Below are 22,078 nucleotides of genomic sequence, written 5' to 3'. Positions count from 1 at the left end.
AAGTGACTGAAAAGTGGACATTTTAGATGAAATATGTTCATGACCTTTGTTTGACCAGAACAATGAATGAGGATTGAATTGTAATAGCGCCTGCTGGGTTGAGGTTTGAAGTTAATTCCTGGCAGGAGGAGGACTGCTGCTGCCGTCAATGTCCCATCTGAGCCCTACTAGTTGAATATTTGGGGATTATATAATGGAAGTACAAAGAATGGCCCAGAGTCTTCTAGAAATGGAAATTAGCAGACACAATTTTGAGAGGTCACATTCATTGTAATTCATGTTTTTTTCCTTCAATATGGTGAAACAAAAGATATTTTATAAACTCCGTAACGGTTCTTTGGACATTCTGTAAGACGTTGGGTTGTTAATGTCAGTAAGCAAGCAACTAGTAAGGATGTAAACAAACTTATTCTTGTGTGAGCATTTGTATTTTATTTATTGGGTCACTGTTTCTGTCTGCACTTTTAGATTAAGATTTGTCAATTGCCTAGGCCAGGCATTAGAAATCGAGAGTTTAGACAGCCTGATGGACCAATTGTTTGGCCACTTGTGACCAAGTTGGAGGCAGATAAATATATGACCAGGACCTTCCCTTCCCCAACCTTTTGACAGCTTTTCAGGGACTGCAGAAAGGGTCACCCCCTCTGGATGTGGGCTTTAGATTGGCAATCTTTGTGAGATGTGGGTTAGGTGACCAATCCTTGTTTCAGCTAATGACTGAAAATCAAACGCAGGACTTGAGAGAGGCAAGCACCTGAACCCAGAAGTTCTGATATGTTGTTATGATTAATATTTGGATTTTCTAAACTGAAATAATGATCCAAGTTGACTTTTCGGAACAAAAGTAAGAGGAAATAAACCAACGAGATCATTGTTTTAGTCTTCTCTCTATGGGAAAGAGAGGAACAGTGACCCTTTTTTTAACATTTAAAAATGGTATTTACTGTTCAAAAGCACTGCTAAATGCCTTGCTTGGACAGTGCTATTGCAACACTTTGGCTTCTGCATACTCAGAATGCATTTAATAATTAGGAAGCTCTGTTCAGTGAACAAGCTTACTTTTGGAAATAATGGAAAATAATAGCTAATCTAGCCTTACCGTACTACGAAACCGTAACTGTGAACTGATTTCACTGATTGTTTGATTCCCTACTTTGTGCCCCAGAGGGAGCCAGTTACTCAGCCTCCGTGACAGCGGAGCATCTTTTGCATTTTTTTCTGCATCCCGTCCCCTTCTGTCATCTGTGCGTAAAAGAGCAAAAGACTCCTCCTTGTCATGCACCTCCCCTGGAGCGTGGAGAAAAAAATCTGGTCACCCGTCTACTTCCGTCTCTCCTACTTCCAGGCTGATTCCTGGCATGCGAGAGAAAACCGTGATTGCCACGTACCTCCGCGCTCCAAATGTGCAACTACTGGGTAATGAGGAACTTACTAAATACCTTAAAACCATGGAAAGATACTCATTCACTCGATCATATTTATTGAACACTTCTGCAGAACACAGTACTAAGCAGAGGAGAACTAGGAGAGGACAGAGTCTGTGAAGCCCCTGCCCTACCTCCTTCCCCTCCCCACAGCACCTGTATATATGTTTGTACAGATTTATTACTCTATTTTACTTGCACGTATTTACTATTCTATTTATTTTGTTAATGATGTGCATCTAGCTTTACTTCTATTTATTCTGATGCCTTGACACCTGTCCACATGTTTTGTTTTATTGTCTATCTCCCCCTTCTAGACTGTGAGCCCGTTGTTGGGTAGGGACCGTTTCTATATGTTGCCAACTTGTACTTCCCAAGCGCTTAATACAGTGCTGTGCACACAGTAAGCGCTCAATAAATACAATTGAAGGAATGAATGAATAAGCACATTCCCTGCCCACAACGAGCCTACAGTGTAGAGGGGGAGACAGAAATTAATATAAATAAATGAATTACAGGTACGTAAATAAGTGGTGTGGGGCTGGGTCTGTCTCTCCTTGCCTCTCTCCTGTGCCAGGTTGTGACCTAGCTCTAGAATTGCCGTACTTACTTGCCTGGTTAGTATGAATGCTTCACTGAGTGTAAGGGCAGAAGATTATTCCCCAGGAGAATCCTCCCACCCATGACCTCTTCCCTTAGAATAATAATTATGGCATTTGTTAAGCACTCACTGTGTACCAGGCCCTTTACTAAGCACTTGGGTAGGTATAAAACAATCATGTATTATCCCCTAATATCAGTGTTAGCTGCTGGAGAGAATTTGGGGTGATATATCATCATCAGGATTCAACTCTTTTCAACTTCCTCATATCTTTGTGGATAAAATTGTTTAGTGAGCTGTATACTTGGCCTGGTACACATAGTAGTTGGAAAGGAACCCAGGCCACTTTTGAAGGGGAAGAGACAACTGTCTCTTAATATCTATTTTATCCAATGCATAGGACAGTGCTCGGCACATAGTCCTTAGCAAATACCATCATTAATTAATTAATAGATGAAAGAACTGAGTGACTTACCCAAAGTCATACAGCAGACAACTGGTGGAAATAGGATTAGAACCCAGCTCCTCTGACTCTCAGGCTTGTGCTTTTTCCACTAGGCAACACTGCTTCTCTGGCATGGTTTATATTTACGGGAGAAAGAAACATCCTGTGGTGAGCAGGCTGATGTGGTTGATTTATTTGGGAGGAGAGGGGAGTCCTCGGGCCCAGCCGACAACACCAGTGACGTGATCACCAACTCTTTAACTTCTCACAGTTTCCGCGAGAAACATTTTCATGGGTATTCTTAGGGTACCCTGTTGGAACCGAGCTCAAGTTACATTATGTCTGCTGCTTGCCCTGCGGTAAACTGGAAAGTCGTTGTCTTCCGAGCAGTTTCCGAAACAAAAATTTATAATTGTCACCAGAAATGGACAGCAGTATAAAGACTAGTTGTTCTCACAAGGTAAATACACATTGATTTTATTTTTGATCAGTCATATGGATTGAGCGCTTACTGTATGCAGAGCACTGTACTAAGCGCTTGGGAGAATACAGTATGACAGAGGTGATCAACATGCTCCCTGCCCACAAGGAACTTTGATGTTATTAATATTTACTTAAAACATGGGGAAGGAGGTCGGCAAAGGGATGTCTGGATTGCTTTATTCCTTTCAGTGGCCACTCTAGAAATGTGACTAGTATGGACTGATTTGATCCTGGCTTTCATAGTTCACTGCACCCTACTCTGTTAGAGACACAGCTATCTGCTATCATATAATTCTTGATCTTTCTCTGCACGTAATTTGAACTAATGCAGCGTGAAGCAGCAGAGCCTAGTGGAAAGAGCACGGCCTTGAGAGTCAGAAGGACCTGGGTTTAAAGCTCAGCTCTACCACTTGTCTGCTGTGTGACCTTGGATAATTGACTTATGTCAATTAACTTCTCTGTGCCTCAGTTACCTCACCTGTAAAATGGGATTAAGGCAGTCAGCCCCTTGTTGGACATGAACCCTGTCCAACCTGATTAGCTTGCATTCATTCCTTCATTCAGTCGTATTTATTGAGCGCTTACTGTGTGCAGAGCACTGTACTAAGCGCTTGGGAAGTACAAGTTGGCAACATATAGAGACAGTCCCTACCCAGTAGCGGGCTCACAGTCCAGAATGGGAAGACAGACAACAAAACAACACATATTAACAAAACAAAATAAATAGAATAGTAAATATGTACAAGTAAAATAGAGTAATAAGTCTGTACAGACATATAGGTGCTGTGGGAAGGGGAAGGAGGTAAGGTGGGGGGTGAGGAGGGGGAGAGGAAGGAGGAGGGTCAGTCTGGGAAGGCCTCCTGGAGGAGGTGAGCTCTCAGTAGGGCTTTGAAGGGAGGAAGAGAGCCAGCTTGGCAGATGTGCGGAGGGAGGGCATTCCAGGCCAGGGGGAGGACGTGGGCCGGGGGGTCGATGGCTGGACAGGCGACAATGAGGCACAGTGAGGAGGCTAGCGGCAGAGGAGCGGAGGGTGCAGGCTGGGCTGGAGAAGGAAAGAAGGGAGGTGAGGTAGGAGGGGGCAAGGTGATGGAGAGCCTTGAAGCCGAGAGTGAGGAGTTTCTGCCTGATGCGTAGGTTGACTGGTAGCCACTGGAGATTTTTGAGGAGGGGCGTAACATGCCCAGAGCGTTTCTGCACAAAGATGATCTGGGCAGCAGCGTGAAGTATAGATTGAAGTGGGGAGAGACAGGAGGATGGGAGATCAGAGAGGAGGCTGATGCAATAATCCAGTCGGGATAGGATGAGAGATTGAACCAGCAGGGTAGCGGTTTGGAGAGGAAAGGGCGGATCTTGGCGATGTTGCGGAGGTGAGACCGGCAGGTTTTGGTGATGGATTAGATGTGAGGGGTGTACGAGAGAGCAGAGTCGAGGACGGCACCAAGGTTGTGGGCTTGTGAGACGGGAAGGATGGTAGTGCCATCAACAGTGATGGGAAAGTCAGGGAGCAGGCAGGGTTTGGGAGGGAAGATAAGGAGTTCAGTCTTGGACATATTGAACTTTAGATGGTGAGCAGGCATCCAGATGGAGATGTCTTGAAGGCAGGAGGAGACACGAGCCTGAAGGGAGGGAGAGAGAGCAGGGGCAGAGATGTAGATTTGGGTGTCATCAGCGTAGAGATGATAGTTGAAGCCGTGGGTGTGAATGAGTTCACCAAGGGAGTGAGTGTAGATAGAGAACAGAAAGGGACCAAGAACTGACCCTTGAGGAACCCCTACAGTAAGGGGATGGGAGGGGGAGGAGAAGCCCGCAGAAGAGACTGAGAATGAACGACCAGAGAGATAAGAGGAGAACCAGGAGAGGACAGAGTCTGTGAAGCCAAGGTTGGATAGCGTGTTGAGGAGAAGGGGGTGGTCCACAGTGTGAAAGGCAGCTGAGAGGTCGAGGAGGATTAGGATAGAGTAGGAGCCATTGGATTTGGCAAGCAGGAGGTCTTTGGTGACCTTTGAAAGGGCAGTTTTGGTGGAATGTAGGGGACAAAATCCAGTTTGGAGAGGGTTGAGGAGAGAGTTGGCGTTGAGGAAGTCAAAGATGACTCTTTCAAGGAGGTTGGAAAGGAATGGTAGGAGGGAGATAGGGCGATAACTAGAAGGGGAGGTGGAGTCAAGAGAGGGTTTTTTTAGGATGGGGGAGACATGGGCATGTTTGAACGCAGATGGGAAGGAACCAGTGGTGAGTGAGCGGTTGAAGATGGAAGTTAAGGAGGGGAGGAGGGACGGAGCGAGAGATTTCATAAGATGAGATTTCATAAGAGTTCATAAGATTTCATAAGCTCGCATCTACTCCAGTGCTTAGTACAGTGCCTGGTACATAGTAAATGTTTAACAAATCCCATTTTCTAAAAGAATGCATATCTACATATAGAAATTGGTAGGTCCGGGTTCCAGGTGTAATTTGGGAAAATAGAAAATCAACTGTACATCAAAACGATATGGCTTTTTGACCTGTTATCAAGTGCCGGTAAATACCATGGAATAAAGATTCAGTACCTAAAGAGTAGGAAAGCAGTAAAGTTTTTTAGACTTTAATCTTTAAGAGTAGCTGGGCCGTCTGACTTTCTGCAAAAGAGCACTTTAGCAGTGAGGATAAAAGAGGGGAATAACTGAAAGAAAATTGGTGGGAAGAGCCAAACCAAGAAGCTTTGTATTGAGCAAAATAAAGATATCAAATTTAGAGATTGTCTTCAAAGCCCTAGGACTTAAATTTTAAGGCGAAACTTTCTCCACTTCCACTTCCTAACCATTAAGCTCTTCAGACTGAGCATAGCTGATTTATTTTAGGAGCATCTTTAAAGTATTTTAAAAATCTACTGCATGACTACAGTCTTTCCCACCTGTTGTTGTAAGATGAAATGTGCAGAGATGTGTTCACTCTGCTGTATGTGGGTGAATGATAGTTTACATCTAGCTTTCATATCTGTAATATACTTATATTAATGTCTGCCTCCCCCTCCAGACTGTAAGCTAATTGTGGGCAGGGAATGTGTCATATTTTCCCAAGCGCTTAGTACAGTGCTCTGCCCACAGTAAGCACTTAATAAATATGATTGAATGAATGAAGTTACTGTCATTCAATTCCCCTTGCTAAAGATCTCTATCGAGCCTTTTTCTCCATAGTGGTTCTGGATAAAGAGGTAATACTTGTACGTGATTTGTTAAAATTTTTCTGCAGCATAGCCCAGTTCAGTTAAAACCAACTTTCAGTGGTATTTAAAGCATTTTCAGTCATGTTTTTAAGTGCTTACTCTGCACTAAAAATGCTGGGGTAGAAGCCAGATAGATTGGACACAGTCCCTGTCCCACAGGGAACTCACAGTCTAAAAGTGAGGGAAAACGGGTACAGAGGCACAGAAAAGTTGTGATTTACCCTAGGTCACCCACCAGACATGTGGTGGAGCTGGAATTAGAACCCAAGTCTCCATTTGACAGGTGAAGAAAGTGAGTTTTACAATCCATTAGATTGTAAACTCCTTGAGGGCAGAGGTTGGGTCTCCTAAATGGTCAGTATAGGGCTGTGCACACAGTAAGAGCTCAGTAAATTCCATTTTTGATTGACTGAGGCACACTGAGGTTAAGTGACTTGCCAGAGTCACGGACTTGATCAGTGTCAGAGCTGAGACATATATGTATATATGCCTGTACGTACTTTTTACTCTATTTTACTTGTACATATCTATTCTATTTTATTTTGTTAGTGTGTTTGGTTTTGTTTTCTGTCTTCCCCTTTTAGACTGTGAGCCCACTGTTGGGTAGGGACTGTCTCTATTTGTTGCCGACTTGTACTTCCCAAGCACTTAGTACAGTGCTCTGCACACAGTAAGCGCTCAATAAATACGATTGATTGATTGATTGAGACTAGAACCTGGATCTCCTTACTCCCAGACTCATTCTCTTTCCAGTACAGAAAGTGTATTTCTCCCTCACCAGATCATCTTACTATAGTATTAATGTTTTTGTCTCCTCATATGTAAAATGGACCTTAGTACAGTGCTCTGCACCCAGTAAGTGCTCAGTAAATACAATTGATTAAACACTTATTTCTCCCTCCCCCCTAGAATGTGTGCTCTACCTGGAAGGGACTATTTCCTCTATGTGGAAGGGACTGTTCCTGACCTGCTTTTATTGTATCTATTTCAGTTCCTAGTACATGGTTCTTAGGTCATGGGTTCTAATCTCAACTCTGCCCCTTGCGTGCTGGGTGACCATGGGCAAGGCGCTTCACTTCTCTGTGCCTCAGTGACCTGATCTGTAAAATGGGAATTGAGATGGTGAGCCCCAAGTGGGACAGGGACTGTGTCCAAACCGATTTGTTTGCATCCACCCCAGTGCTAAGTACAGTGCCTGGCACTTAGTAAGCGCTTAACCAGTACCATAATTACTATCATTACTATTATTATTGTTATTATTATATCATTATTATTACAATGAACACATTGTAATAGGAACACGTCTACCAACTCTGTTATATTATTGTACTCTCCGAAGTGCTTAGTACAGTGCTTTGCATATCGTAAATACTTAATAAATACAATTGATCAATTAGTTGTGTGGTACATAGTAAGCACTTAACCAAAGCCATTATTACTGCTCTTTCTAGGTTTTTTCATAGTATTATATTTGTTAAGCACTTATTCTGTGTCAGGTACTGTTCTAAGCACTGAGATAAAAACAAACTAATCAGGGTGATTGCAGCCTCTGCTCCACTTGGGGCTCACAGTTTAAGTGAGAGGATTTAATCTCCATTTCACAGTGAAGAAACAGGCCCAGGGAAGTTAAGTGACTTGTCCAAGGTCACACAGCAAGCAATTAACAGAGCTTCTTCTTGTATCTCATCGTTTGTTCTTGCCGACTTCCTGGTGGAAATTGTAACAAACAGTGAAACAGTGAAAAGGGAGCAGCAGCCTGAAGGAGGCCTGGAGACCTTCCCCTAACATTTTCTAATCCCAGAGGCCTTCCCCAAGTAATTTCTAATCTCCCCACTTTCTACCCTGTAATTACCACTTTATCCCTTCCATACCATTTACCTCAACTTTTGTACCCATTTTGTATATTCTTTTACTCCCCCTACCTGAAATTTATATCAGTGCCTGTCTCGCCCACTAGACCAAACTCCATGAAGTCCTGGAGGGTATCTTCCCTTTTGTGCTTTCTGAGGGCTAATTATGGTACTTGTCCCACAGTAGACACAAAGGAAATGCTTTTGAGTGATTGATTGATAGGTGGACAGAGGCCTGGATAATTCACAAGTTAGCTGATCAATCAGCCCTAAATAATAAAGAGTTGATTGTAAATTCAACGTACTGTAGCATGCTTTAATTAAATGGTGAAAAGTGCCTTCCATATGCAGATGTTAGACTCCTGAAGCTCAATCTGCTCAGGACTGAACATATGGCCAAGCAGTATTTTTACACTCTTCATCAGAGATGTGGACTTTGTTTATTATGGAGAGAAAGAAAGAACCCACTATGTAGGAAGTTATAAATGTGTGTTCATTGAAGGATTAGAGGGTTAGTACTGAAATTGTGTTCTTGGATACTTCATCTTCTTGGGAGAAATCAAAATGGAAAAGGCTCTTTGCCCTGGCAGTTTAACTGTTGGTACAGAGAGGAATATTCTGCAGCATTTTGCTGGTGCTTATATTATTCATTCATTCATTCAGTCGTATTTATTGAGCGCTTACTGTGTGCTGAGCACTGTACTAAGCGCTTGGGAAGTACAAGTTGGCAACATATAGAGACGGTCCCTACCCAACAGCGGGTTCACAGTCTAGAAGGGGGAGGCAGACAACAAAACAAAACATATTAACAAAATAAAATAAATAGAATAAATGTGTACAAGTAAAATAGAGTAATAAATATATACAAACATATATGCATATATACAGGTGATGTGGGGAGGGGAAGGAGGTAAGGCGGGGGAGGGGGAAGAGGGTGAGAGGAAGGAGGAGGGTCAGTCTGGGAAGGCCTCCTGGAGGAGGTGAGCTCTCAGTAGGGCTTTGAAGGGGGGAAGAGAGCTAGCTTGACAGATGTGCGGAGGGAGGGCATTCCAGGCCAGGGGGAGGACGTGGGCTGGGGGTCGACGGCGGGACAGGCGACAGTGAGGCACAGTGAAGGAGGTTAGCGGCAGAGGAGCGGAGGGTGCTGGCTGGGCTGTAGAAGGAAAGAAGGGAGGTGAGGTAGGAGGGGGAGAGGTGATGGACAGCCTTGAAGCAGAGAGTGAGGAGTTTTTGCCTGATGCGTAGGTTGACTGGTAGCCACTGGAGATTTTTGAGGAGGGGAGTAACATGCCCAGAGTGTTTCTGCACAAAGATGATCTGGGCAGCAGCGTGAAGTATAGATTGAAGTGGGGAGAGACAGGAGGATGGGAGATCAGAGAGGAGGCTGATGCAGTAATCCAGTCGGGATAGGATGAGAGATTGAACCAGCAGGGTAGCGGTTTGGTTGGAGAGGAAAGGGTAGATCTTGGCGATGTTGTGGAGGTGAGACCGGCAGGTTTTGGTGACGGATTGGATGTGAGGGGTGAACGAGAAAGCAGAGTCGAGGATGACACCAAGGTTGTGGGCTTGTGAGATGGGAAGGATGGTAGTGCCATCAACAGTGATGGGAAAGTCAGGGAGAGGGGAGGGTTTGGGAGGGAAGATAAGGAGTTTAGTCTTGGACATGGTGAGTTTTAGATGGCGGGCAGACATCCAGATGGGGATGTCTTGAAGGCAGGAGGAGACACGAGCCTGAAGGGAGGGAGAGAGAGCCGGGGCAGAGATGTAGATTTGGGTGTCATCGGCGTATGATACCAGTAGTTTAAGAATATTTACATTTACCTGTCAGTGTACTTCCTCTCTAGATGAATAGGCTACATAGGGCTGCTGCCCAGTGGAAAATTTTGAATGGAATTTTATTAAATTATACTTTCCTTCTACCCAAAGAAGACACCATCTCCTCTCTTCCTCTCTCTCACTTCTTTTACCCTTTCTTTTTCTCCCTTGTCCCCTTCTTTTCCATCTTCCTTTCCATCTTGTCTACTTTGTGCCTTCCCTGAAAGCAGAAGAAATGTCACACTGATAGAACCATGGGCCATCCTACTCACTCTTCTGGCAGACACCAAAGGTTCCATTCTCCAACATTCATTGTTCCCCCTGAACCTGGGTTGGAGAGCTGGGAGTCAGAAAGACCAGGGTTCTAATCCTGGCTCCGCCACTTGATAATAATAAGTGCGTTCTATGTGCCAAGCTAAGCACTGGAGCAGATACAAGTTGATCAGGTCCCTGTCCCCCATTGGGCTCACACTCTAAATCTCCAATTTACAGGTGAAGTAACAGGCCCAGAGAAGTTAAGTGACTTCCCCAAGGTCACCTAGCAGACATGTGGGAGAGCTGGGATTAGAACCCATGTCCTTCTGACTCCCAGTCCCGTGCTCTATCCACTAAGCTATCCTGCTTTTCTCTTGTCTGCCACCACTTGTCTGTGTTACCTTGGGCAAGTCACTTAACATCTCTGTGCCTCAGTTCCCTCAACTGTAAAATGGGGATTAGGACTGTGAGCCCCATGTAGTATCTGGACCGTGTCCTACCTGATTAGCTCGTATATATCTACCCCATTGTTTGTTACAGTGCCTGGCACAGAGCAGGTGTTTAACACAGCCCGTAAAAAACAAAACAAAATGGCAGGGGGCTGGACTAACATAGTCTCCGAGGCTCCCTCCTTCTCTCCAGCCAGGAGTGGAAGTAAACCCAATCCAGAACAGGCATTGGTAAGTCTTTTAGACTGTGAGCCCACTGTTGGATAGGGACTGTCTCTATATGTTGCCAATTTGTACTTCCCAAGTGCTTAGTACAGTGCTCTGCACATAGTAAGCGCTCAATAAATACGATTGGTGATGATGATGATTGGTAAGAGAAATACTCCCAGTAGCCTCTTCTGATGTGAATAATTTCAAACTAGATGCTTGGTGTTTTGGGGCTTTTTGTTGTGCCTGGGTGTGGGCCCGCGTGGTAGTGCAGCCCTGATGCAGCTCCAAGGAACAGGCCTGGCCCTGATCCAACTTGTACATCCCAAGCTCTTAGTATAGTGCTCTGCACACAGTAAGCGCTCAATAAATACGATTGATTGAATGAATGAGTGATGCAGTGCCAGCTTGAAAGCCAAGCTGTGGGGCCCAAACTGCAGTTGGGCCAGTCGGCCTCCGGCCAGTGTGCCAGGGTGCCAGTGTGGCTGCGAGGCGGGAGGTAGATGGGGGACCTGGGATTGCTCTGGTGTAGGTCGGGGAGAACCAAGACGCAATCCTGCTTCCCTGTCTCGTTGAGCCAGCAACGCGTGGTATCCCCTCCTCCGCGCCAAAGCCCCTTCACTTCCTCCAAGGTTCCAACGGCCTTGCTTCTCCCCTCCTCCACATGCACATGCAGGGCCCTTCCCTCCCCTCCATTCCGCTATGGTTCAATTTTGACTTTTCTCCTATGTGTCCAGTTTTATATATAGCATTCGTTCATTCAGTCGTTCATTTAGCTGTATTTATTGAGCACCTACTGTGTGCAGAACGCTGTACTAAGCGCTTGGGAGAGTAGAGTATAACAATAGCAGAAACATTCTTCTTTGGTGTAGTTTTTCTGAAGACTCAGAATTTATCGTCAACTCAGAGTGAAATTTTAGGATTGCTATTCCTTTGAAATGGTTGCAACTGAATTGGATGTTATCCCCGTAGCTGTGAAAATAGATTTCGGAAGCCTCTGAGTCTGCAGAAACCTTTAGCAGCCTGTAGAAATACCTCCTCAACGTCATATTGGTGCTGCATCAGATTGCATTTAACCACTACTGATTAGGACAAGAAATAATTCTGTGGGTGACAGTTTTTACTCTTTTTAGGCCCAATATGCTTTCTCCAGCTCCCTAGATCTTTGAACTTCTGCTTTCTGGTGTATGTGCGCATTCTCACTTTTGAGAAAGTGAATATAGTCAGTTCTCTTATATTGCAGGTAATGTGCTCTTGAACCCCACGGAAGGAAAACTTGTGTTATTCACTCCCCTGTCTTTGTGCACACAGCCAGTTCTTCATCATCTTTTTTAAAAAATGGTATTAAGTGCTTACAATGTGCCAGACACTGTACTGTACTGTAGATATAGGCTAGTCAGGTTGGACACAGTGTATGTCCCACATGGGGCTCAGTCATAATCTCCATTTTACAAATGATGTAACTGAAACATAGAGAAGTTAAGTGACTTGCCCAAGGTCACACAGCAGCACTGGGATTAGATCCCAGGTCCTTCTGACTCCCAAGCCCATGCTTTATCCACTAGACCATGTCGTTTCTACGGAGCCCATTAAACTCTATCCAGGCAGGTGTGTGTTATTGGAAGACCATTCCCTAAATTCTTCCATCACTTTATATCCCAAATATGTGTTGTAAGGTAACTGATTGATTAGGTGCAAATACGAGTAGTTTTCACACGCAAATCCTATTTTCCCCTAAATAATAAACAGATGATTCTGCCCTCTGTGTTAACATGTTGGATATAGTGTGTTACAGCCTCATTATGTGACTTTCACACTTCTCACACAATGGGGTTGTGTAACCTGTTCTCTGTGAAGCAGCTGTGGCGGTTAGCTGAGCCTGTCATCATGTACCGCTCAGCTTTGTTGGCTATGTGATTATTTTGCTCAAATTGGACTCCTGTTTCTGTGATTATTGTATGCCAATATGGTATGTGTAATTGCTTCCAAGCAGTAGGAAGTCTATGCTGGATTATTTTGGGTTATATCAGTTTGAGTAAGATTAAAGAATGATGCATGCATGGTAAACTGTTTTTAAGATATTCAGAAATTACTATGTGAAATCAAAGTGCATTTTTATTTTACTTTCCATATTACACGTTCTCAAACAAAAATGCCATTGTCTTTACATTCTTTAGGAAGTTCTGCTTTATAAACTGGGTCATCTTATAAAGTTGATTGAGAAATAAAAGTTATTAAAAGTAGTATTAAGTTTTTACAGTGTGCTGAGCACTGTACTAAGTGCTGGGAGAGAATACACAGGTGGGGTTCCCAATCTGAGGTAGAAGATTGGGAACCCTATCATCCTACCCCGACTGGATTACTGCATCAGCCTCCTCTCTGATCTCCCATCCTCTTGTCTCTCCCCATGTCAATCTATACTTCACGCTGCTGGCCGGATCATCTTTGTGCAGAAATGCTCTGGGCATGTTACTCCCCTCCTCAAAAATGTCCAGTGGCTACCAGTCAACCTACGCATCAGGCAAAAACTCCTCACTCTCGGCTTCAAGGCTATCCATCACCTCGCCCCCTCCTACCTCACCTTCCTTCCTTCCTTCTCCAGCTCAGCCTGCACCCTCTGCTCCTCTGCCGCTAACCTCCTCACTGTGCCTCATTCTCGCCTGTCCCGCCATCGACACCCAGCCTGGAATGCTCTCCCTCTGCCCATCCACCAAGCTGGCTCTCTTCCTCCCTTCAAAGCCCTACTGAGAGCTCATCTCCTCCAGGAGGCCTTCCCAAACTGAAGGCCATGCTAGAAATAAAGTGCTATCATTTATCGTATGTTGCCAACTTGTACTTCCCAAGCGCTTAGCACAGTGCTCCGCACGCAGTAAGCACTCAATAAATGCGATTGAATGAATTTAAAAGATAATCAATTAAAGGGTCTTTCCATGAGCTCAAATTTTAGAAAAGATGTGTTACATTTTCATCCTAATCCTCACTGCTCCTTTTCTTATTTTCAGGATGGAGTAGGTGTAGATGAGAAGCTGTCTTTAAGGCGGGTAGCTGTGGTCGAAGATTTCTTTGACATTATCTATTCCATGCATGTGGAAACAGGACCAAATGGAGAACAGATCCGAAAACATGCTGGACAAAAGAGAACTTACAAAGCAGTAAGTAAAAAAACAAAACAAAATAAACCTCTTAAATTAGAATAAAATGCCATAATAACCCATTAGGAGTGAGTTAAGATGTCTGTCTTCTGTTATAACTTGGACCACAACACGGACAATGCTTGTGGTTTTAGTTCTAACTCTAGCATATTGTATTGGATATGCTTGTGAAAAGTATGTATTTACATGTACTTAGATAAATGCCATACCTATATATCTCTATATATCTAGATCTTTATTTATATTTATATAAATGAAGTCTGTGTCAAACCTTGCTTTCTACAAATATAATATTCAAATTTAGAAACATGACTGGAAGACCCATTGAACAGTGAGTAAATGGCACTGAATGCCTTATAATGAATGATGGTATTTAAGCGCTTACTATGTGCCAAGCACTGTTCTAAGCTCTGTTAAATGCTCTACAGTTGGTTTATGACTTTCAGTATGAGCGTGCGTATGTGTAAGCACACAAGCTGTATAATGAAAGCTTGAAATCCCAGAATTCTAATTTTATTCCTGACTTTTAATACTTTTTCAATTATATGATATTTTTGCAAATATTATATGCATATAGTCCAAGGTTTGTAAACTTTTAGTGTTATTGTGAATGTAATTTACATTTTTCTGTAGAATGAAGTTTAAGCATTATATGGTACACATTAATTCAGTTTTTCTATGGCTTCCCTTCCATTTCAGATAATTTAATAAAATTGCATTTATTTTTTTCAAATGTTATATGGATTGTGTAATTTTTTTAAGTTTATTATGGCTGGATTTAGAAATGACAATCTGGGGCATATTTACCCTATACAAATAGGAGAATCACAAATATAAAAGAAAATCCTTTAGTTTCGCCAGCTGGCAAGCAAATATAATTTTCAAAATGAATTTAATTATTTCCAAAATCTCAAAGGATAGCAGCCTTAACAGATCCTTTACCTATGGGGTTAAAATAATTATGGAATGATATATTTAATGAAGCAGTCTAGCTCTGTAAAAGGAGTTATCTCTTTAAAAGAGTAGTAAAACATGAACTATTATGTCCTTATTGAAACAAAACATACATTATGTGTACTAGAGCAGCAGAGTCCATAATTGGTCTTTTGCTTTTGGCTACAGTGATCTTAATTGTTTTCAGCAACATTGATACACAATATCAGCCTGGATCCATTTTTTTTTGCAGATAAAGAAAAAAGTGTGAAATGCTCAAAGTTTCAAACACAGGTACTTACGTTTGCAAATTAGCTATTGAGCATAAGAAATAGCTTCTTTTCCATAACTATTTTTTGCTCTATTGCCAGGGTCATATTGAATCCTTATAGTCGCATAATAACCTTTAATATGTGTTGTATTTAATCCTTTCCCCCCATGGTTTTCTTTCTTGGCTGTTTCCAAATTGCATGACGTGTGGGCAGGCACATACTGTAAAGTTTCCTCCCACAATTCTGCCAATAAACTCTAATCTGAGCCACTGCATTTTAGTAGGCATTATCTCTTATCATTACTAATGATAATGACCCAGTTATCCTGGGATATTTTAATGTAGATAAATATTCACTAAACCAACTAATTTTCACCTGTCCCCCAAACCTGGATTGAATCTTCTGGTCAGCACTAGCAAAAGTAGTTGTATCTATTAATGTCACTAATCTGCATTCGTTTTATGATGTTTTATTGAAATGAATAAGCTACTTGAACTTCCAGTGGGGTCTTTCCAGTATATAAGCTGTTACTCCTTGCACAATATATGCTCTCTGGTTTGTTTTATGTGATAAGATCAATTTGTGCAGTTTAATTTGCTTTCGTAAACCTTTTTGGAGGCCTTTTCCTTTGAGTAGTAATCTGAGCTAATTACATAGGTGAAAGTCTCCCCCTATGTAACTCTATATAACATCTCCTATAGAATTACATGGCGAGAGTCTGATCAAGTTATTAGAAATTCAAAGCACCAGCTTAAGTTACTGTCTAACAGTGTTGTCGGGGTGTGGCATTTGATGTTCTGTTCATAAAGAGCCTTTTGGAAGGAAGAATGTCTTCGTAAAGTATCAGAAGCAGCTTCTACTCTCCCCCCACCCCATGCTGGTGGAGGATTTAATTTTGTCCTCCTGCCAACCCGCCCCCACCCAACTCGCTTGCTTATACTCTCCCTGCCCTTGACGCCTAGCATTGTCAAGTTCGTTTGCCTATTCCTTGACCTTGAGGAGAAGATTACTATTTATAAGGTAAGCTTTCCGTAGAAGTCTCTGATGATTCATTGACATATTCTTGCCAGGAAAAAATGGGCATCATTGGAGGGATAACAGCAGACTTGCTTTCTGAAGCAAACCCACCAAAAGCAAAGCAGCCAGTTACATTCAGCCTATAAGAAATAGTCCTATGCGCGATATATATCGTGGTGGTCGTTATTATAATAATAATAATGTTGGCATTTGTTAAGCGCTTACTATGTGCAAAGCACTGTTCTAAGCGCTTGGGGGGATACAGAGTGATCAGGTTGCCCCACGTGGGGCTCACAGTCTTAATCCCCATTTTACAGATGAGGTAACTGAGGCTCAGAGAAGTTAAGTGACTTGCCCAAGGTCTCACAGTAGACATGTGGTGGAGCCGGGATTCGAACCCATGACCTCTGACTCCAAAGCCCGTGCTCTTTCCACTGAGCCATATGATGAAGGCCTCAGACAGGTGGATTGTTGAGTCTGTTATCCTCAGCTTTTTTCACATAGGGAGTTGCTGGAAATGTAAATGGTCATGTTGGAAAATGCCATTAAGTTGATTGAATTATTCGGAGTCCTTTGGAAATTAGGATTTTCAGTTTTTAGTACTGCATTTTATTAGCATTTATGGCTGTATTGTCCTAGGCTCTCTCCTTTCCCCTATACACTTTTAAAAGACACACTGTTTTTATCTTAATTATTAGTGTGCATTATTTTAAGAATCCGTATTATAGTGTATATAAGATTCCCAGTGATGATTTTAATTGCTTTGAATTTTTATATATTCATTGTGAGCCCCATGTGGGACAGGGACTGTGTCCAACCTGATCTGCTTGTGTCTACATCAGCCCTTGGTACAGTGCCTGACACATAGTAAGTGCTTAACAAGTACCATTAAAAAATTGCTGCTTCAGTAGGCCTATATATAGAATTGTTTTTGGTGGTTATTACATGCCTGTATTACAGCATTTTCCAAAGTTGCTCTGCACATCAGTGTTAACTTTGCATTTTGAATGGTGATTCAATTACTACTTAGGAAGTCTGTCTCCCATCACAAATAATTAAATACCTTATAATACAGAATATTTGAGGGATGGAAGAAGATTCTCTGAGCTAACATAATTCACTTCTCAACATTATTGCATCTACTTTTCTCTCAATCCTTGTACTTGTGTGTGTGTGTGAGTATTTATGGAGGCTATTTAAATCTCTTCCGTGTTATATCCCTACATAGGATGAGTTAATTTCATCCTTCAGAAATGAACAGATGAAGCTTATTTTTCTTTTCTGTCACCAGTTTTGTCAAAACTTTAAGGTATTCTCTAATTCCCTCCCCTCTAATTTTAAACAAATGCATTGGTAGAAGAAAAAGTCCTTTATGTAAATTGCAAAGACTGGCAGTTTTTTGACGTTTCCCTTTTTTTGGAGAGGGGTGAAGGGAGTGGTGGGGCATTGATAGAGTCTAAAGTGGTTGTATATTAAAATTTAATTACTCAGCATGTGTTAATATCTTTTTAACAGATCAGTCAATCGATGGTATCTATTGAGCACTTACTATGTGCAGAGCACTGTACTAGCACTTGGGATCATACCACAGAATTAGCAATTAAATCCATTCTTGCCACCTTTTAAAAGATTTAAACTTTACTAAATAATGGGCTATTGTTTTCTGAAATAGAAGTCTCCCTTTTATATTAAGGCAAACTGGCATGGGCCTATGATTTTTGCCCCATGAATGTATCTGTTTCTAATGGTGATTCTCAGTCTTGAAAAAGAATTTCTGGATGGGATGGCACAACTGTTTCCATAGCAATCAAATGTGATGTCCTAAATGAAGGAACAGGAGCTAACCCACACAGCTTTAGTTGAACAGCCTCTCTCATTTAGTTGGATATACGTTCAGTTGGTAGATGGCAATAGAAATTAGTAGGAAGTAAATTTCTAATGAGAAGTATGATCAAGTAGAAAACAGGAATCGAAAGGGAAAAGCCAATTCGTTAATCTCTTCCACACAAGCGAAGGTTGTTAGGCTCTTCCTGAGGTAGATTTCTGCAGTCTACCCAACCTGCTTCTGTTTGTTATTGGCACTTTCAGGCTTACCTAAAATTCCTGTTCCCTGACTGTTTTTCTGCTTTATTCTCTTCTAGTCAGAGCAATTAACCATCCAATTTATTGAGCGCTTACTGTGTGCAGAGTACTGTATTTAGCTCTTGGGAAAGTACAATACAACAGTGTTGGTAGATATATAGTCTGTAGGGGAAGACAGACATTTAAATAGTTTAAGGATAGGGGAAATAGTAGACTATAAGAATTAACATTGGTATTGTGGGGCTGAGGTGAGCATCAGAGTGCTTAAGGGCTACACAGCCCAGTGCATAGCAGACCCAGAGGGGAGAGTCCACCTTTGGAAGTTTTTGAGGAGTGGGGAGATAGGGACTGAATGGTTTTTCAGAAAAATGATCTAGGCAGCAGAATGAAGTATGGACTGGAGAGGGGAGAGACAGGGACCTCAGTGAGGAGGCTGTTGTGGCTTGGATTAGCTCTGCACACAATAAGCACTTACTAACAATCAATCAACCTCACTTATTGACCACTTATTGTGTGCAGAGAGCTCTACTAAGCGCTTGGGAGAGTACAGTATAACAGAGTTGGTTGACACATTGCTTTGCACATAGTAAGCGCTTAATAAATGCCATTAAAAAACCGGGTTTATATACCATCTAGGGGGCAGACAGACATTAATATAAATAAATTCTGTATATATACATAAGTGCTGTAAGGCTGAGGGAGGAGTGAATAAAGGATGCCAATCCAAGAGCAGAGGTGATGCAAAAAGATGTGGGAAAAGAAGAGTTGGCCTAATTGGGGAAGGCCTCTTGGAGGAGATTTACCTTCAATTACTAGGGAACTAGGACTGGAGACCTTTTTTTATGGCATATAAGCTCTTACTACATGCCAGGCACTGTTCTAAATGCCGGGGTAGATACAAGCTAATCAGGATGGGCACAATCCATATTCCACATGGGGCTCACAGTCTTAATCCCCATTTTCCAGATGAGGTAACCGGGGCTTAGAGAAATGAAGTGACTTGCCCACGGTCACACACAGCAGACAAGTGGCAGAGCCAAGATTAGAATCCAGGTCCTTCTGACTCCCAGACTTTACCCACTAGGCCATTCTGGGTAAGACAAAAGTAAGGTTAGACCCATCACATTTGGGGTTGGGTTGTAATGTTTGGGGAGTTGGAAGAAGCAATGAGTTGAGAGTAATTGAGAGGTGATCGGGGTCTCTAGGTAACATTAATGTTTTCAGGGTAGCCATGAGCTACCTTTGTAGCCCATTGTACTCTCCAAGCGCTTAGTACAGTGCTCTGCACACAGTAAGCGCTCAATAAATATGATTGAATGAATGAATGAGCATTGTTAGGTCAAGAAATTTTAGCGGGTTATTTGAAAGTAGTTTAGGGACAAAAACAGGTGGTGGAGTGGAGTTGATTGGGTATGTGCAAAACAGGTCAGAATTGTAACTAGATTCCATCACCAAGTTGGGGTGGTCATTGTTTTCTGGTATTGGATGGCTCCAAGTGTGGGAATTCTATTAGAATGTAGTCAGTTTTTGCCTCTGTTTCTTTACTTTGGGATTGCCCTTTTCATGCCATTGCATCATATTTTTCTTTTCATAGGTCAAAATTGTCTCTAAGCAAATGAAGCGATTTCTGTCTACTTTGTTTTGATAGCCAGTTTGCAGAATTTCCAAGATCATCCTTACTTGAATCAAGGATGACATTTGGCACTGTTCACATCTACTGTCTGATTTCCAATTTATCGTTTGTTCTTCATCCTTCCAAAACTGATTTGAGGAAAATCACCACAAAATACCAGCCCTCTTACTAGGTATTGTAGAAGTGTGGTGACATCTGCTGATGATGTTTTCACAAGTACTGAGAAATGTAGGTCATGTATAAAAACTTTCTGAATTTGGCGCCTATTGGATGGGGCTCTCAAATTTAAATGACTCACGTTAGGTGGGAAAACAGTGAACACGTGAGTGAAATGAGCAGACCTCCCAGTAAATGCTGTGTTAAGCCACAATCTGTGTGACTAGAATGTAAGATGAGGCACCATCTGAATGCTTATGAATTGGGCTAGATTTTTCCATTTGAATGTGTTTTATTGGGAGTGAATGTCATCTTGGGAAATTACCCACAGTATGGGAGATGAGAAATGGGGATGTTGTTCATAGGCTTTACCTGCAAATTAATTGGAACAATTGCTAATACACCCAGCTCCAAAATGCAGTATGTGTGTTCTTACCAAACCCCACAATTAGGAAAACTCATTCTGTAGTATTCAGTCATGTGCCCAGTTTCTTTCAACACTGTGTCACACAGTGTCTAGGAAGGTTTGCGTTGCTGGGTTAATGTTCTTTGATTCTCTAACAGTGTTCTAGCCAAAATGTATAGCGAGAACACAGATTATGGCAGAACTGAGTTGTGTTTTTGTTTTGTTACTCAAAGTAGTGGTTACAAGAGGAAATGAGGGCCTGTGCCTCCATCTTGGATCAAGGAGGTAAAGTTGTTAGCTTCCATTCCAAAATTGTATCTCTGGAACACCATGGGAAATTGACTCTTTGACTCAATGAAGCTGCACACTGTGAATTGCTGTTTACCTGTTCTTTGTAAACGATGGATAGGGCTTGCCCCCTAATGTCTTCATTGGAGAGGCATGTGGATTAAGTGAGCTAATGTAGGGCTATAAATCAGGGTGGACACCTAGCTTAGGAGCTGAAGGAAATTTAAGTTGAGCCATAAATAATGAAGCTGTGGGCAATTGAGGATTTTAATACATATTGAAAATATTGTTGCCAGTGCTGCACTTTAGTCTGCTGATCTTACTGCTGTCCAAGCTATCTCAGTGCCAGCGAGAGTGTCAGAAGAGATTCATTTCCATTTTGGGGGTAAGTAAAGCATTTGAATTGAAGTTAGGTTAAATGTAAAAGTATCCTGCTGCCTATATTTCAGCACATGTCACTCTTCTAGGTCCCCACATCCTGCAAATAAGCCTAGGTTGACAGGAAGTCACTTTATTCTTTTTAAGGCAAACCATTGTTTTCTAGACTCCTCGCAAAATGTTGGATTGACCAGGGTCCTTTTGACCCTCTGTCAAGACCATGACTGTTAATATATCAGCAGTACTGAAACAGTACGAGCAAAACCATCACTTTAGCAATCAGTTCTGCCTGAACAGAGCAGATGGCTTGCTAATTTTTCCCAGGTAGAGTTCAGCATCATTCCCATATGCTTCTACTTGTTTTTTGTAGAACTCTGAAACCTGAAACACGGACCAGATCACTTGACTGAACCATTTTTTTGCAGGGTAGTGGGGAGGGGAGGTGTCACCTCCAACCAGATTGTGTGAAACTTCCAGGGAGCTTCACTTGGGCTAAAAAAAAAAAGGAGCTACCTTATATAATTAATCTCCACTATACAATCATACTATGCACTGTTCTCTTTAGTAATGTGATTTCCCTTGAGGAGCATTTTCTTGTATGTAACTAGCACAAAGCAGAAATGTACATCTTCAACTAAAACAATTAAAGATGATGTGATCTTAAGACCACTTAGGGATTTGTCCCTTTATGCCCTGAAAGGACCGAGAAATTCATGAGCTTAAATTCAAGCATATGTGAAGTTCAGTCAGTGAGTTGGATAAATTTGGAGGGTTTTTTTCCAAAGAAAATCGTTATAATTTGAGGAAGTTGAAGGGAACACATCACTCAGAAATACGAGGAGGAAAATATCTCCATTTAGGGTATCTTCAATGAAAGAGAAAGGCATGTCATTGTTCCTGGTGTGCGAGATTTGGCAGTCATCATTGAGAAAATGCATTTGACATGTAATGGAATTGGATTTTTCAGTTATATAGCATTAGCAGCACTTGCAGCACTATGTGTTTAGTCAGAGAGCATACTTGCTTTTGT

At 42.1% G+C, this 22,078-nt stretch overlaps 1 protein-coding gene across 6 annotated transcripts in view; it reads left to right on the top strand.

Annotated features, from left to right (window-relative positions):
- Window positions 1-22,078, top strand: part of NOL4 (nucleolar protein 4) — a 252,054-nt gene that overhangs the window by 38,069 nt on the left and 191,907 nt on the right. For 3 of the 6 annotated variants that reach the window (XM_038766647.1, XM_038766648.1, XM_038766649.1), the window contains exon 2: window positions 13,734-13,883. In XM_038766647.1, coding sequence (XP_038622575.1) covers window positions 13,734-13,883 — 150 coding nt within the window. Of the gene's footprint in view, window positions 1-13,733; window positions 13,894-15,057; window positions 15,111-22,078 lie in introns of those variants that run through there. The other 3 variants (XM_038766651.1, XM_038766650.1, XM_038766654.1) reach the window with 2 other exon arrangements.

Source organism: Tachyglossus aculeatus, chromosome 25, assembly GCF_015852505.1.
Source record: "Tachyglossus aculeatus isolate mTacAcu1 chromosome 25, mTacAcu1.pri, whole genome shotgun sequence".
In the NCBI taxonomy this organism is placed as follows: domain Eukaryota; kingdom Metazoa; phylum Chordata; class Mammalia; order Monotremata; family Tachyglossidae; genus Tachyglossus; species Tachyglossus aculeatus.
The sequence above is the reverse complement of the archived record's forward strand: the minus strand, read 5'-3'. Positions and strand labels throughout refer to the sequence as shown.